At 43.3% G+C, this 17252-nt stretch overlaps 1 protein-coding gene across 1 annotated transcript in view; it reads right to left on the reverse strand.

The window, feature by feature from the left end:
* MUSK (muscle associated receptor tyrosine kinase) overlaps positions 1 to 17252 on the reverse strand; it is an 89674-nt gene that overhangs the window by 18384 nt on the left and 54038 nt on the right. Inside the window, exons 7-12 of the mRNA XM_037902969.2 lie at positions 14398 to 14557; positions 12709 to 12715; positions 10145 to 10411; positions 4751 to 4926; positions 3733 to 3756; positions 281 to 369 (exon numbers count right to left, since the gene is read on the reverse strand). Coding sequence (XP_037758897.1) covers positions 281 to 369; positions 3733 to 3756; positions 4751 to 4926; positions 10145 to 10411; positions 12709 to 12715; positions 14398 to 14557 — 723 coding nt within the window. The remainder of the gene's footprint in view (positions 1 to 280; positions 370 to 3732; positions 3757 to 4750; positions 4927 to 10144; positions 10412 to 12708; positions 12716 to 14397; positions 14558 to 17252) is intronic.

The raw sequence follows: 17252 nt of genomic DNA on the forward strand, positions 1-17252 counted from the left end.
CCTTTGGGGTCATTGGCCTTTGGCACTATTTAAACCAGTTTTCAGGTTGCTCTAACACAGGGGAGATGCCTAGCACACGGCTGGCTCCTCAGATGCCATCTTTGCCCCCACTCCCCTCTGGACTTGTACACCCAAGATAGTGTACTTAGGCTGGGATTTTCAGGGGATTTTCAAGAGCAGCGACCCAACTTCCACTGAGTTCTGTTCGACTCCTTTGGATATCCCAGCATTAGACTATAAATCCAACCCCGACTGTAGATCTGAGTAAACTGATGCTCACCTGTTCACTCCACTTCTGGCAAGGAATGCCTGAGGTTGTGACATTGACAGAACCCTGGTAGAACCTGCCATTGCCTTTGTAGCAAGTTGCTGTGGGGGAAAGGCCATTTAAACAAGTAAAGTGAGACAGTGGACTGCAGCACAGTGAATCAAAAATGTGTAAACTATTTAATAAAATAGGAGTAAATGACCACAGTTGCAGATTAGAAGCAAAAAAACACCCTTGAGAACATTAAGGTGTCCAGACAGCTAGTCTGCCATCAAGAGACTATCTAGACTTCTGTTCACACCATTGAATAGATTTTGAACTCCGCTACACAAAGGTAAAGATGGTGTAATTCCAAAGGAGCTAGTGGAGTTATTCCAGGTTTACACCATTGTAACGTGGGTTCAGATTCTAGTCTAGCCATTCTGCCCATCATCCATCCATCCAATTCACTCCTGTTACAGAAAATGCAGCACTTAACCCCTCTAAACAACCTACAAGTATCTTTCTGCTTTTTTCATATGCAGATATAGTAAGTAAAGCTGCACGGAATATAAAATTAGTTATTCCTTGTTTCCTGTAAAATTGAGAATAAAAAGAGGGACAGCTCTTAGAACTGTAAAATTAAATACCATCCTGTTCATCAAAAGGTTTGCCAATCTGATTGGAAGGAGTTGATTCTAAGAAATGAAGGGGGAAGATTTTCAAAAATACGTAAGGAATTAAGGCACACAAGCCCCCCTAATAGTAGGTGAGACTATTTTGAATTCCAGGGCCAGATCATGCCAATCGGAGGCCCTAACACAGGACACCCATGGATCAGCCTCACACCCACTTAGATTGGCAGTGACCTAGGGCAGTCTTCTCCCCTCAGGACTAGCAACAGAAGTACCCACAAGCCCCTGCAGGGGCAGGGTAGCAACAGAGTGTCCATTGGCTTCAGAGGGGAGAATCAGGCTCTGTGACTGTGTCCCTCTTCTCCAACAGTGTGGTGCTTGTCTTATGAGAGTAAGCTTTTCAGGGCATAGTGTGTGTGCATAGGTCCTAGACACTGTAGGTGGTACCTGCACACACTGATACTAAGAATAAAGAATGAATACAGTTTAGATAGATCCAAAGCTTATTCACACTGGAGTTTAAACTGAGCAGGAAATCTTGTGAGAATACACTTAAGTGCAAGATTTCTTAAACTAGCTGCTTCTGGGAGGGCTGGAAGTGCCACAAGAATCACCTCTCACACTATTTCAGTACCATTTCTTCCATTCCTGGCCAGACATCAGAAGTGCCAAGAAGACACAACGTTAGGAAACAGGGTGAAAAGTTACACTAATGGTTTTGAACTTCAAGAAAGATTTGTTTGGGGCAAAAGGTTTGGCCTCTTATTTTGTCTGAACAGATTTTACCCATTCCTCGTCTGTAAGGTAAATGTACTTCATGCAGGCCTAGGTTGCAGATGTGCTATAGATGTCCACCCTAAATATTTACAAGTTCAAAAGGACCAATGGAAGTAGGGCTACTAGAGTAAATCAAACACATCATGGATGATCATGTATCCCTTAGTCTGTTGCATTCCACACCTCCATTACTACAATAGTTTCTTTTCTGTAGTACCTGAACACCTCATTCAGGGCTCCCTGCATTACACACTTGGCAGAGGAAAGAAAACACACACCAGACCCGACAACGACCATGTCCTGGCAGCACAGAATGAATATTTTAGGAGTTTCCCTTTCAAAGGCAAGGTGAATAATATCTAAAACTTGTTTCATGATTGATCTGGCACCCCGGTGCCACTAAAGCATTAGCCTGTTTCTTGACAAAAATAAAAGCCTTGCACAGTGACCCGTGCCCTCCGATTTGGTACTCTCACCACATGTCTGAAATAAACATCCATATAATGTCTGAGAGACACTTTCTAGTGACCTTTTGGAGTCGGAAACAATTACCAAAAAAGTAGCCCCTGCTTTCTGTCTAAGGGCGATGAGAAACTGGGAAACAAAGATGCCACTCGCATGGCAGTCTTCCCATAGGAAGGAGCAAGGAGTAACAGAGATTCTATATTTGGGATTTAGTTAATAGTAGCTCTGTTGATTATGCGTGAGTTGGAATACAATCCAGCTCACTTTCCCATAGCTGTATGGATTGGCAATAGTATTGTAATAATAAAGCACTAAAATCGTACTTTTGTCCCTAAAACCAGAAAATATGACTAAATGGACATTGCGGGGGCTTATCAGCTGAATAAGAAGGTGTCCTTTGATAAAATGCCATTGATACTAGACAAAGGTAGCATTTTTACATAGTCTCTCTTCTGACCTTCCAAAGCACTTAAAACCCCTGACCCAAAAATGATCAGGAAAGGGTTAATGCGCGCGCACGCACACACACACACACACACACACACACACACACACACACACACACACACACACCCTTCCTCTGAGCAGGGGAAGGACTACAGTTGTATGCCTTAAATGCAAAGATTTGTGTCAAAGCAGCACAACTGGAGCAGCTGTAATGAATTAAGCTGTTTCTCGCAGCACACTATGATAGGGAAGTGCTCTGGGGATTTGGACGGCTACTTCTGGAAGCCAAACCCTGAGGGAAGCTGTGGGGAGAGAGATTATTATCTGGAAAAGCCTATTTTCGTCTCCCGGATTTTTCCTCTGTTTGCACTGCATGCTCAGCAGGATAGTATCTGAGCACCTCCCAAGGGTGGAAGCAAAAGTACATGAGATTAGACCTCTGGGTTTTGTTTTTGTGTTTTTTTTCTCTCTCTCTCCACCCTTCTACAGCTCCTTTCTTCTCCCTTCCTCTCCTTTGCCCTTCCACATTCTTTCTTCCTCCTGGCTCTATTTAGTTTGTCTGTGGGAATGCGAAACAGTGAAAGCAGAGAGTTTAACTCTCAGTCTTTAAGAAGAGTTTTTGGCCTCACACTGAGGAGTCGCATACACACATTTCAACCTACGCAAAGGCCAGACCATCATGATTTATCAAATCAAAAGCTCCACGGAAGGTATGAACCCCAAAGAGTCGTCATGCTGCAAAAACCTTGCCTCATCATAATGAAAAAGTATATTGCAAATATTATAAACGTGAAACATCTTTGGATTTAACCAACCCCCCCCCACACACAATTGTTCAAAAACCATGAGTCAAGGCCCCCAAAATCATGAGACTGGCTTTAAAAAAATCACAAGATTTAAGAATGAATTATTTGTTCTTTTTATTTGCTTCCTGATGTTGAAAAGTTTGGGGATCACATTTTCTCCCCAAGCCTGAGAGCTAATTTTTTTCTTTTAAATGAAAGCTGAGATTTTCAGGTAATAACCTGATTCCAGTAGGCAGGTAGGGCTGAAAGAACCCCCCCTCTCCTCCCAAATATCAGGAGAGTTGGCAACATGGCATCTTAAATAACTAGACCAAGTCAAGGATTCTAGTTCTAAACTGCAAGGGAATCTACTTACTGGTTGTATTTTCTGTCTTAAAATCTGGAGGGGGAAAAAAAAGACAAACAACAAGTAAGCAACAGATATTCTAACTGAAATCTTTGTTCAATGGTTCAGCTACTGTCAGTTCTCGCACGTGTTGTGGGAAAACATTCTTTCCCAGAAGCGCTCTGGGAAGTTTCTCTGTGAATACACCAGTTCTTCAAGTGGCAACACTATCATTAACGAAACTGGTTTTAGGTTTTGAGACCAGTGGTTCTAAAATAGGGTGGTTGTTTTTTGGGTGGGTTGTACATTGGAATCAGACCAAATAAACAAACTGTTGTTGCTATTCTGTAATGCACAGAATTTGGCATTTCAAACACAGGGTAAAGTAGAACTAAAGATGTTGCAAGGCTACAATTTACTTCAAGAGCCGCTTCCAACTACATAGACTGATACGTAGGAAGCTGATTTCCTACCAATTCTTATTTTATTTGTAAATTTTATATTTTTACAGTTGTCTTCCTTGTCAGAGGGCATTTGACATGCCACAGCCTAATAAATACTTAAAGGTACCATGGGCCAATCCAGTGTACCCTGTGTGTCTCCAGTGATGTGAGTGGGATTCTTTTAGCTGGCCCCTCTCTCTTGCAGTCACACTGCCAAGGACTCCCCAGCCGCCTCCTGCTCCTTGTATCTCTCTTTAAAGGGGTTCCCCAGCAGAGAGGGTTTCCTTAGGAAAGCTATTACAGCTCCTGGGTGTATTTGGGTTTACTGCTGAGTGCAAGGGGGATGCGCTCTCCCTCCTCCATCCAATCCACAGATCCCCAAAACTCTGGAGAATCCACCATGGAATCCAAGGAAAGGGGGCAGGATCGACATGTCTGATTTCCCCCCTTTCTCTGGCGAAGAAGAGAGCCACATCCTCAGGGCATAATCTGGCCCACACTTTTTGGTCCTGATTGCTCACTGGCCTCAGGCCTTCCCCTCGTCCCCAAACACTTGCTACGCCTTGACTCCATTTAGCACAACAGCAAGCAGAATTCTCAGTTACCAAAATATGGAATCCTGGTGCAGGCCTTTGCGTCCTTGTGCAGGCTGGGAAGTCTGTTGCATTCAGGTAGAGCGAGCAGCATTAATCCTGGTTTGTAAATCCCTTTCTGGGAGTTCTCCTCCATTGAGAGCCATTCCTTAAAGCAGTAGAGATCCTTTACCGCAAGGCAATGCTCTCTACATTATTTTACAAAGAACAGTGAAATACACAGTCAATGGCTTGCTGACAAACACTGCATTAACAATGGTGTGCAAAAGTTATGCAGACAGATCCTTAACTTGTGGAAATCGGCGTGGCTCCACTGATTTCCATGGGGCCACGCTGATTTATACGAGCTGCGAATCCGGCTCTTAAACTGTAATGGAAACACTGCACGAAATGTAACAATTTGCTCTAGGGAAAGCCTTGAAGCTGCATTTTTTGTAAAGCAGTATTCTGTTCAAAGCACCACACATGTCATTCTGTATCATGGGTTCACACCAACTAATGACAATGTGTCATGCCTGTGGGTCACCTTAACCTCCTCCTGTCCCTCCTCAAAACTCACCTCTCTGTTGTAATACAGACAGAAAGCTGCAGTCTGATACCAGGCGGTGAGCTGTCATTACTACTCCTGATTGGCTGAGAATTGGGCACATTCTATTTTTTTTTTTTTTTTTTTTTAAATCTATCTCCCTGCTCTGGTCTCCTTGATTTGTCTCCTCCACCTGCTATGTCTTGTCTTTTTCACTCTAATCTCTTTGGGGCAGAGACCTTTATATAGCACCTAGTACAATGAAACGCTAACATGGATGAGATCTCTAGGTGCTAAGTCAATAGAAATGTTTAATAATAATAGATAAAAAAGGGGACTGTCTGATGTTTTTCATCCCAGGTTACTCTTTGAAAGAAATTGATGAATAAATTATTGAAATTCATTTACATTTTAAATAATGCTTATGGTTTTTCAGTTGTTTCAGGAATAGCGTGCCGTCAGGAAAAACTGTCTGCTTTATAAGAAAACCAGAACTGTCATACCCAGAATATTGGGAACGATTTTGATGGTGGTAATTAGTTAATTACCAGCCATTCATTTTTTGGAAACCTGGTCTGGAATACTGGCTTTGCAGTTACAAGTGGAGATGATTTTGGCAGACTCGGCCAAGTCTGTGGGGCAGGCTTGCCTACTATTCAAAACTAGCACAGGCTTTGGCATAATTAGGAGTTGAGCAGTTGGCACATGATGATAGTGACTGAATCAGTCACCCCTAAAAATGTGTGACCTAAAGCACCGCATTGCAATTTTGTTGCCACCAGTTTCCCTGCTACTCAGTGAGGATTAATGTTAATAAGAGCTGGGGACATTGCAAATCTTTATAAAACGTTCTGCCCCTGTGGAGTCAACTGTTCAGTGATAGCACAGCTGAGGTGGAGTGTATTTTACCAAGGGATGGGGCAGCTGCTCTTCTGCAGCTGCAGTGAGTGCAGTATCGGGGCTCTATTTAGGAGCAAGGCTGTGTAAGAAGAATGCACAGATCCTGCCTGCACTGTGCTTGCCTTTAGCCAGTGCTCGCTCCTTGCTAACTCCCATACGCACCAAGTTCAGCCAGACCATATCAATTTTAATTAAACAGCACATTCCAAAGGAGTGAGAGACGCACCCTAAGCTGGGGAAGATTGATGATCTTGGGGAACTGGGCAGGGATTTGGGAGATGCAGGTTCAAGACCTGCCTCTACCACAAACATCTTGCATGTCCCTGAGCAAGTCGATTAAGCTGTTTGTGCCTGTGAAATGGGGATGAACATCCCTGTTGAGGAGTATTGTGAGGCTAAAATCATGCATGTTTCCGAAGTTCTCTGATTCCATGGTGAGGGGGCTATGTGAGCAGCAGTCCTTTGTACAAAACCTAATACTGAGGAGCAGGAGCTTGATGAGATCAGATATAAAGATAGATGACATCAGACCATTGTTAGAATCCTTGTAATGTAAATGGGAGAGACACAAAATCAGCAGGAGGACAGGAGGGCCAGTAACCTCTTACTGACCATTCGGACTAGGAAGAAAAGAACCTTATTTTAGAGAAGAAGCACAGATGCCACCTGGTCATTCCAGATTATTTTTTAACATACAAATATTACTTGCTGTGTGATCCACTAAGTACTTAGAACAGCAGTATCTCAAAATGAATGAACTCATTCTTCTCCTGCCTGAGCTATTGTCATACCCAACCACCAAGACAGGGAGAAGGATGCAGCCAATCAATAACTACATAAGATGAGAAGTTACTTTCCCTCAAAATATGGCAATTCACCAGTTCTCCCAGTGCTTCTTATCCAGGGACTCCAGAGTCAATTGGAAAGAATGTGAGACTCCCTGTCATTCATGATGTTCACTGTTTTTTTTGCAACAAGTCATCCTTTTTGTAAACTACAAGATAAGTACCTGTATCTGGTAAACAAACTTTAAACCAAGACTGCCTGCTTGTTCTGAACGGATATCCGTGGTGATCATCTAGTCCCAAGGGAACCTAATCCTATGAAAATATACTGTATAATGGATTTGGGGTTTATGGTTTTAGAATGACCTATGAATCCACACAGAAGCATGACAACTGCCAACATTTATGACCGAGGATGACCGGAACAGTAAGGGTGAGATTTTCCAAGCAGTCTAAACGAGGCAAGCACCCCAATCTCATTGAAAGAGAACGGTGGTTGGGTTTTGAGACTCCGAGGCTAAGGTTTCAGTTCTGTCCCCGTTCCCCTGAGTGTGATTCGTACTGAAGTTAACAAGAGTTGCACCCCTGTCACTGGGGTAGAGTTGGGCCTCATTAATTTTCTCTGTTACGCCTTCTACTTGTGAGATGACTTTTTCCGAGAAAGATACCTGCTTTCTATCTTTCAGTTGAAAAGATAGAAAGCAGGTACCCACAATACTCCAAATGCCCTAGTGAGTGAACCAGAGAGACTCTATATCCTGAACCTCAGAGGGGAAGAAAGAGTTCAAGACCTAGTCATTGGCAGAATTGCATTTTCATTCTTAACTGGCCAAGTATCACGAAGTGAGCTGTAGCCCACGAAAGCTTACGCTCAAATAAATTGGTTAGTCTCTAAGGTGCCACAAGTCCTCCTTTTCTTTTTGTACTTGCAAAGGTATGAGTAGTTTTGGATAGGTCCTGAAGCTACATTTTAATCTAACTGAAGGGAGAGAGAGCACACATTTTTGTTTCACACTAATTTATTCTACGTATCTATTGCTTCCGTAAATGTGTAGTGCTTCTGATATATTCAGAATATAAGCAAGTAATAGCTCAAGCCTGCTAGTGCCCAGCTGCGAAGTGTACAATCATAGGCTGATTTATTTCTAATGTCCCAATTCTACCATCAACTCCAGGCTCCTGGGACACTGTGGAAAGGAAGAAGTTGAGATGAAACCAATAAGATGGCACAGAAAGGGGAAAATATAAAAGCAGCAAGAGAGTCATGTAAGCTAACGGTCACCAAAAAGTAAAGGGAATAAGCAGTAAGAGAGGTATTTTTAAAAAAAAAAATGGTGGTGGTAAAAATACTAGAGAGAAAGTAGTCTCTTAATAAGAGTCGGCTGGTGAAATCTGTTTTAAAATGTCTGAGCTACTGAATTTCTTATTTAAAAATGGAATTTAACAAGATTTGAAAAGTGGTGAGATCTGGCCAATTGCTATAGAAAGATAAACTGTTGATAAAGAGTAGACAATATACACAAATCAACAAGACCATCTGAAATGCGTCCAAGGGCTCGGAACCATTGACAATTACGTTTCAGAAATCAAAGACCACCGAAGTAGTACGGGTATTGCAGTTCTGGAGAAAATCATTGTGGTACGGCTCTTCGATCTTTAAAACAGGAAGAGGGAGCAGTCTCAGGAATTGTCATTTAAATCTGACTTCAATCCCTATTAAAATACTAGAGCGTGTGTGTGTCTATATAGAGAGATATAAAATTGTGTGTGAATCTACAGAGTGATGATGAAACCATTGCCAATAAGCAGCTAAGATTTTTAAATAGATCATTCCAGACAAATCTATTAATCTTGAATTCTCTTGCAAACCCTTAGGCCCGCTGGGCCAGGGCCTCAGTTGGTGCAGGAACTAGGTTGGTTTACACAGCTTAGGCTGTGGCCCATAATTTTTCAAGCCCTCTAGGCATAGAATTTCCATTGAGTCACAGGGAGCTCTGTCCCATGGAGGGCCACTTGTGGATGGGGGGGGGGAGGGAATGCAGTAGGTGTAATATTTAATACAGCACCTCAGAAAGCCTCACTTGACAAATACATGGTGACTGGCTTGGATATAAATACTGTCACACAGACTGAAAATAAGCTGAGAGGTTACTGTGTGGATTGGCAAATCCTAGTATACAGTATATTCACCAAATTTAAGGCACACTACATCTTAATTCATACAGAGACTTCCCCATAGTGACTTGTTTTTAGAGATGCTGAGGGAGTTGCACTGAAAGAGGTAAATGATTTTGGTAGGATGTCTCACTGACTGCGATAGTGGACCCCTATATAACAATAGAGGTAATAGTGATTAGAGAGACTGCTTGATTCTGTTTGGTTTGAGTTCAGTGGATCCAGTCCTGATCTCTCTACTTGCCATTTCTGCCAATCAGAGATTTGGTTGAGGCAAGACATTGGCCCATTGCTCTGATAAATGTTCATTTGAACCACCTGGGAGTCATTATCTCCTTGCCCCAAACAACCTAGGTGCTATATGAACAAACAGTTACACCAGCATTAGCATGGATGTACCAATGGGCACTGATGCATGGTTCTCCATCAGAGCATGCAAATACGTATGTTGGCATTTGTGCCGTCATACCTGTTGTACTGTGTTTTGACATTTTTCTTTTACAAGGTTAAAATAATTGTTTTTACTGGGTTGGCCAAATCCTGCAGTCCATACTCTGTCCTTACTTTGAATAATGACTTCATGATGTGACCCAATGCTAATAAAATACTTAGCATTTACATAATATAGCATGATGCTTCTTCAGATCACTTTACAGACGTTAACTCATTCATTCATTAAACCTCTAGTGCGCTTCAGATGGAAACCAATGGCATATTTTTGAAAGTGCTTTTGCTCTTTAATGCTGCCTTCCCTCTGTATTACAAAGAGCTCTGGGCTTGATCCTATCCTCAGTACAGTCTAAGTAAGCTTTGTGATTGTGTTCATTGGGCTGGGTTCGGAACCTCCATGAGCAGAGGAACACAGCTGAAACTGGGGCGAAGAAAAATGCCATAAATATACACTGTTTTAAACATTAAAGTAATTTTCTTGTTCTTCCTTACAATCCCCACTTCTTTTCTGGACAAACTCCCCCTGCCCCGCCCTCTCTGAAATCCACCCAGCTGGTCAATGTTTTTTACCTGCACACGGGCTTTGGAGCTGGTCCAACTCTTGAGGGATTGCACTCCTGGAAGATGTAGTTACACAGCAGAGACTCAGCAGCTGGGTGGCAGAATGAACTCACCGTTTTAAGTTCAGTCCAGGCAGTGTGAACAAGCAGCTCTTGGGTCTCCTCTGGGTCAGCATAGGAGGAGTTGAAGAAAACAAGAGCATCCTTCACCAAGATAGCACTACACACCTCACCTCTGTATGTGCTGCAGTAGCCTGTATCACCCTTGTACAGTTTGCTGGTAGGGGGAATGTACACAGGAGTAAGTGTACAGCGGTAATCTGTGCTGAAGTGCAAAGTTTCATCAGTAAGACAGTATTTATAAGGCTAGACAGTGAAGAAGGAGCATAAATATAACCACTGAAACAATCAGGTGCTATCCAAACATGGAACTAGGTGCAACTTACACAAGATTTCCGCTCTGTCTGGAGAGTGAGTGCAATGTACTGCAGGAGACATCTGTGCATGTGTAACCCATGTGCCTAATAGGGAGAGATCTCTTTAAGAGACCCATTGGTGCCGGAGGTAGGAGTGAGTTGTGTCTGGGTCACTGTTGCTAGGGAACCTATTGGAGCAGACCCAAAACTACCATACCCAATTCCAGAAGCTTCTGGATGTGGAGTGCTAAATCTGCCTAGCAACGATGACCCCCACACAACTCACTCCTATCTCCCCGCAATGGGTCTCTTAAAGAGATATCTCCCTATTAGGCACATGGAAGCCCTAGTACAGAAGTTCAAATTAGGCATGGGCAAAGTGATTTGGGTATGATAAGAACCAATCTCAACCATAGCCCAACATTCAAACCGAACCCTAGTCCAATATTTTCTCAGATCAGGAAAAAATTGTTCTCTCTCTCTGATGCAGTTCTGGGTTCCAGTGCGGACGACAGGCAGAAGGGGCTAGCCTAGTACAGAATAAGTGTAATAAGAAAGCATGACAATTTAAGGGGTTTATAATTATTATTACAAACAGCTTTATTTAAAAGGAACTAATTGAGCAGCTGCCAGATAGGCTGGGATTGCTGTCAGAGACTGCAAACGTGGAGTTTTGTTTTCACGTGAAGACATCCACACCCCCATGAGTCATCCAGCCAAGAGTGGTTAGCCAGCAGGATGGGTGTACGAGCACGCACCTGGGAGCATCTGCCTTGACTTTAACCAGAGAGTGTTCAAAATGCAGAGGGATGGGGCATGGCTGCAGCTGTCCTGGTGGCTCATTCAGTCAGTTTAACAGAGGTCAATGGGGTTCAATTCGCAACATGCTAACCATTTGGAAAAGCCAGTCAAGCTATTTGTATATTTTCCTTTTATTTCTTTCCCCTTCACAAATTACCCATTGTCAGTACAGCTTCAGGTTCCTCCAGGGAAAAGAAAAAAAGCATACCGACAAGGGAATAAACAAGACAAATGAATAAGCCTTTCCCAACTGTAAATTCAATGATTTTCAGGTGATATTTTCGTAGCAATCTAAGGACAATTTCTGGCCGTGTAATAGTTCTAATTATTGGGGTCAATATCAAGCTTTTTTTTAAAAAAAAAAAATTCTAAAAGAAAAGGAAGTAACGAATGATGGCAGCACTGAACATTGCCACCACAACATTCCTATGCATGCTCCATGGGCTGACCAGGAGACTTCTGCTTGCGTCAGTCAGCCTCAGCCCACGAATACGCCGTGGAGGGTAGGTTTCCTAACCAGCACTGCGATGTCAGAGGCTACACTGAAGCAATGCTTGTCAGAATGAGAAATGTGGCAGGGTCAGCTCCTTCTTGGAGTACTTGTATTATTTTTTATAAAATGTTGTTTACTGTTTAGTGGGTGAGGGATGTCCTCCCCACCCTTAGCCAGAGAAAGTTGGAAGCAATAAGTGCATGCATAGGATTGCACTGGTCAGCTGTAAAACCAGCAACTATTATGGCAGGCGGCCCACAGGAATAGCTTGATAGCAACAATCGGTGCTACTATCATGTTTCCCTTGTGTTCAGAGACCTCAGAAGAATGTGTATGTGCCATCATCTTAAAACTAAATTAAAGAACCACAGACAGTAATCTAATCGTAAGCAAAATCAACATGTTCATTTGGTGACTAGTCATGCAGTACAAAAAGTGAATTCTGAACAGCAAATGCTGAAAGGAACAGTTGCTGTAAAGAACTTGTGCGGGCGACACGGACTAAAAGATGCACACCGAAAATCTGCATCAAATAGCAGCACTGAATGACAAACGCTAACAACTGAACCCTGCTCATAGATTACTTGTGAAGAGAATACGAGGGCTGAATTCACAGAGTAAATAATCAGCTATGAATAACTTCCCCAATTCTGTGGTCAGTGACAGAGGGACCTAAATAGGTTTCAGTCAAATGTGATGAAGGAATTTAAAAAGGCTCAGCCAAATATATTCAAAAAATTTTCATCCTCGAAATCAGAGGGGAAATCTCAAATGAAGTTCTCCTATTACTTTCATAATTCATCTCCTCTCACAGCCTCCCTGGCCCAAACAATCACCTCAACAGACAAGAAAACATAGTCTTACCTCCATTCTATTGGAAAGGCACATGAGCCAGCCGCAACGGGAGCCAGGTTTGGGAGAGAAAGGGAAATGTTAGTCAGTGACCTTTTACCCATTCTTCTTGAGGGCAAAACTTAAAGGTTCATATAGGAAATGAACTGCCATTCTCTTTTGTCATTGAGTTGTTGTATTTTGTAATGGAGAGGGAGGCTTTCCTTCCTGGATGTGTTTTGGGAAGAGGAAGGAGAATGAATTGGGAACAGAAAGGCGTGTTCTATGAAATTCTTGCTGAAATGGATCGTGGTGATCCACGTGTCAAAGGTGCTGGTTCTAGCAGGCCAGCAGATCAGCAGTTTGGTGTCCACATAATGTAGCCTTGAATAGAGGCGTCGACTTTCTAATTTCCTGGGGGATGCTTGACCCCTGCTCTGCCCTGGGTCTCACCCCCACTCCACCCCTTCACCCAAGGCCCCGCCCCCCCTTCCTGCTCCCCGTTCCATCCTCACCCCATGTCTTCCCGCCCTGCTCCTCCCGCACACCGCTGAAGAGCATCTGTGGCAGGTAGGAGGTGCTGGGAGGGAGGGAGAGGAGCTGATTGGCGTGGCCACCGGTGGGGGGGCTGAGCACCCACTATTGTTTTTCCCATGGGTGCTGCAGCCCTGGAGCACCCATGGAGTCAGCACTCAGGCCTTCCAGATTAAATTGTGGCTCAGCCTATGTTCCTGTGTGGGACACCAGAACAGCATATGGGGAAGAGCTGGGCAGAGAGTTAACAGGCAGGGGTCAGGAATGACTGGAGCACTATCTTTACCCCCACCCCACCACGCAATATGCCAGCAAGCGCAGCCGAGCTGGCAGAGAGAGAAGTAATTTGCTCCTGATAAGAGACTGACACAGATTACTTCCCTCCTGGAGCCAGGGGGAAACGTGGAGTGAATTGTGACTGGCTTTTTCCTTGGGCAGTACAGCTACAAACTGCCCTTTACTTGGGACTTATGATAACCTATATGTCATCAAGCCTGAAGCGTTCTCTTGTAAGAAAGTCTAGGTCTTTTTGGGGTGATGGGAAAACAAACCAACTCCTGAATAGGGGAGGGGCAAACTATCTTATTTTGGTCACTAACTGTGTTAGTGCAAGAATAAATTGGGCTCTCAGTTTATCCTGCAATAATCAACAGTTCCTCCCTGGTTTATCATACCCCAAATTTTCCAGTTCACAGCACAGGTCTCCCCCCAAAAGCACAGTTCAGTTAACGAACAGAGAGGTCACCTAAGGACCAGTAGCTGCACGGCCCTGCAATCTCACTCTGTGAGGAGGGAAACCTGTTCTGCCACAAAGCTCCATGGTTTCTTTCATATAACATAAGATGCTAATCATTCATTGAGGTTATTTTCATTTTGCTGTTAGGTGATATTAATACTGTGACTTCCTCCACAAGGATGAACTTACACAGCACTTCTGGGACACAGCATGCAAGACAACAGCAAGTAAGCAGGAAATGACAGCTGTGCCAATCTCTGAAGCATAATGATATATAAGGAAATAGCCCAGCAGGGGGTTGCACTTATGGTCAAATTTAACCCACTGTAAATTATTATTAAGTAGAGCCCCTCACATCCTCCAAAGCTCCTTCCCCTACTCCTTCCTCCTGACAGGATAAAGGTAATGCTGGGTGGCAAGATGCTTATAAAAGCTTTTTCTTTTCAGCATACCTGACACACTGATAGTCGCTGCAGCTTTTGCAGTGCCAAAGGTTTTGCTGTGTTTGTTGGTAGCAATGCAAGTGAACAAGCCCGGCCTTGTGACGTACACTTGCAGTCTGGAGTCGATCACTCTGTCCTTCACGCTTTCGACTATAGATCCTGTAGAAACCTAAAAGATCAAAAAACTGAACAATGGGTTGGGGGTTGGTTGAGGGTTTTTTTAAAGACAAATTTTAAAATAACAAACAAAACTGAACCAGGTGGATTAAAGTGGCAGTCAGTTAAAGTACGGCATGGTCAGAAAAGGGACTGCATAGAAATGGTACCTTCGTAACTGCTGACTTTAAGGGCAAAAGCAAGTTTTAACAGTCTGGATTTTCAAATCACTGGTGATTTTGGGTGCTTCCATTTTGGGGTGCCCAATGTGAGACATCTTTAATGAGACTTTTTCAGAAGGTGGGTGCTCCAAACTTTCTAAAAGCAGAGCCTAGGATGTTTTATCCCTGTTAGCAGTGCAATACCAACGCACGGGGGGGAGTCTGATTCCTTTCTGTTTCATGCTACATCAATAACTATTGACTAAACTGCAACGTCACAGGGTCATACTGAATTTTGTAATTGAGTTGAGGATCTGGTCCAGGATCTGTCTTTATTGGTGATGATACATGAGCCACAAAGAACATAGCAGGGCTTTGAGATTGCAGGGCTCGCTGCTAGGGGAAAAAATCTTGTTACACGTAAACTGAGCAAATTTCCCTTTGAATTCACTGAATTTCATTAAATATGGCAGCCAAGGATTAGGGCTGGGTGGAAAATGGTTCTCCTGCCCTTTGAGAATTGTAGAGATTTTGAAAATTTTCCTGCCCAAATTAGGACAAAAAATCAAGATCTCAAAAATTTTCACAAGCCATTTTCACACTTTTCAGGGTAGACCCATCCTTTAAGGCAGTGTTTTGAACAGAGCAAGTGCTCTGGCTCCAATGTAAGGAAAGGTCTGATAGACTTTTTGACTTCTCACCCCCAGTAACATGTGAAAGAGTTCAGACTTGGTGCTTCTCTTTGCCCATTTCAGAAATCCACGAGTGAGCTGGGAGCGATGTGATTTTAGGCTGGGATAATTTTATAGTCAGTCTTTCCTTGTTGGTTCAGCATTGGCACTCACTGCAATTGTAGATGATAGTCCATTATAGCTCCTGCAAAGTCACATCACAAAGTTAAAGCTGAGCAGTTACCCTGCTCCACCACTGAGAGCCAGAGACAGTGTCAAACCATCAGGAATAATTCAAGTGAGAGAGAGTCGTTTCTGGATCCCTAGTAGTGCTACCTGACAATGGGAATTAGGGCTAGTGATCTGGAATATCTTTTCGCGGGCCCCAATTCAGCAAGGTACTTAAGCACATGTCTAACATGAAAGACAGGAGTAGTTCTACTGAAGACAATGGGACAATGCCCATGCTTAAAGTAACAAGTACCACACAGTGGAATATATGCTAATAATTCCTGAATCTTAAAAGATTGTGAATTCCAGTGTAAATGCTTATTCAAAGCTAAGTTATACTGTCTGAACACTTCCGTCTGCAAAATTATGATCCATTACCCTCAACTCCCATTGAACTTTACTCTTCAACTGGATATCTCATGAGAAGAGAGTTACTTGGGAGATTCCTAATACCTCCTGATTGCAGTCAGGATGGAAACATTGTGGGTGAAATCCTGGTCCCACTGAAACTATTGGGAAATTTGCCATCAACATCGATGACGCCAGGATTTCACCCATCCTTGTGCTTTGTTAACACTTACACTTCTAGAGTTGGCCTAAAGAATTAAATGACTCTTTAAAGGTTGAGGTGTTTGGGTTAGGATTTTGAGTTGGTGCTTATTTTATCTGCCCACCCTCCCTAATCTGTACTGGTTTCTGAGGTCTGCAGATCAGCACTGGATCGTCAAGAAATGCCTTCTTTACAGTTGGCATTTTGGGCCAGATTCACCATCAGGCTCTGGATACTTTGTGATACTCCAGTGACACAAAGTAGCTGTAAACTCACTTTAGCTGGGTGGTTAAGACAGGCTTATGACTTCTTTTTATTGCTTGTGGATCTAGTCTGTCACATTTTGTACCATATTATTTTTAAATCAAGTGAAAAATAACAAACTTCAAACTGAGTTTGGATCCATTCTGATTCGAGGCATGCAGCATCCATGTTTTTAGGATTCATTGGCTAGTGGCTCTCAGTTTCTGGTGTATACCCATATATGCACAGGTTACTGAAAGCCGCTATGGGGAGCGAGTCAGGAAGCAGGAAGGAGCAAGTGAGGCGGTCTCTGGAGCCGGAATCAAACTGGAGAGAGGCAACGGGGCCAGGGAAGGAGTTGGGCCATATTTAGAATAGCTACTGCCAGACGGCAGGAATAATTTTTAGTATCAGTTATCCAGTGTGCTGATAGGAGTGAGATTTCTATTAACAGGAATCGGTTCTGGTTCAAGAATTCCTGTCATCCCAGTCGGAGGTCTTGCCTGCAGAAAATATCTGGCAACAGCTTTAACTAAATGTGTGTTTTCCAAATAGCACAATGCTATTGAAACTCAATTGGGTCACACACATTCAGTTTGGTTGCGCATTGTACAGTGTTCGAAATCAGCAAAAAGGAGGACTGCGGCAGGGCTTACTCACCCCCAGAGCACCCCCTTGCATTGGTGCAGGATGTAGCTGCTAGCTTCAGCTCTAGCGCCTCCTGCTGGTCACCTCACTCTGGCCCCAGTCTTCTGTGTCTCAGCCCTTCGTCCAAGTCACCTAAGTTCTAACCTCTTCAGGGGTATTATAAACAAGCCCAAACAAAACTGAATAGTTCTCCTGCCTTTTGGG

The sequence above is a fragment of the Chelonia mydas genome, chromosome 5 (assembly GCF_015237465.2).
Source record: "Chelonia mydas isolate rCheMyd1 chromosome 5, rCheMyd1.pri.v2, whole genome shotgun sequence".
In the NCBI taxonomy this organism is placed as follows: Eukaryota; Metazoa; Chordata; order Testudines; family Cheloniidae; genus Chelonia; species Chelonia mydas.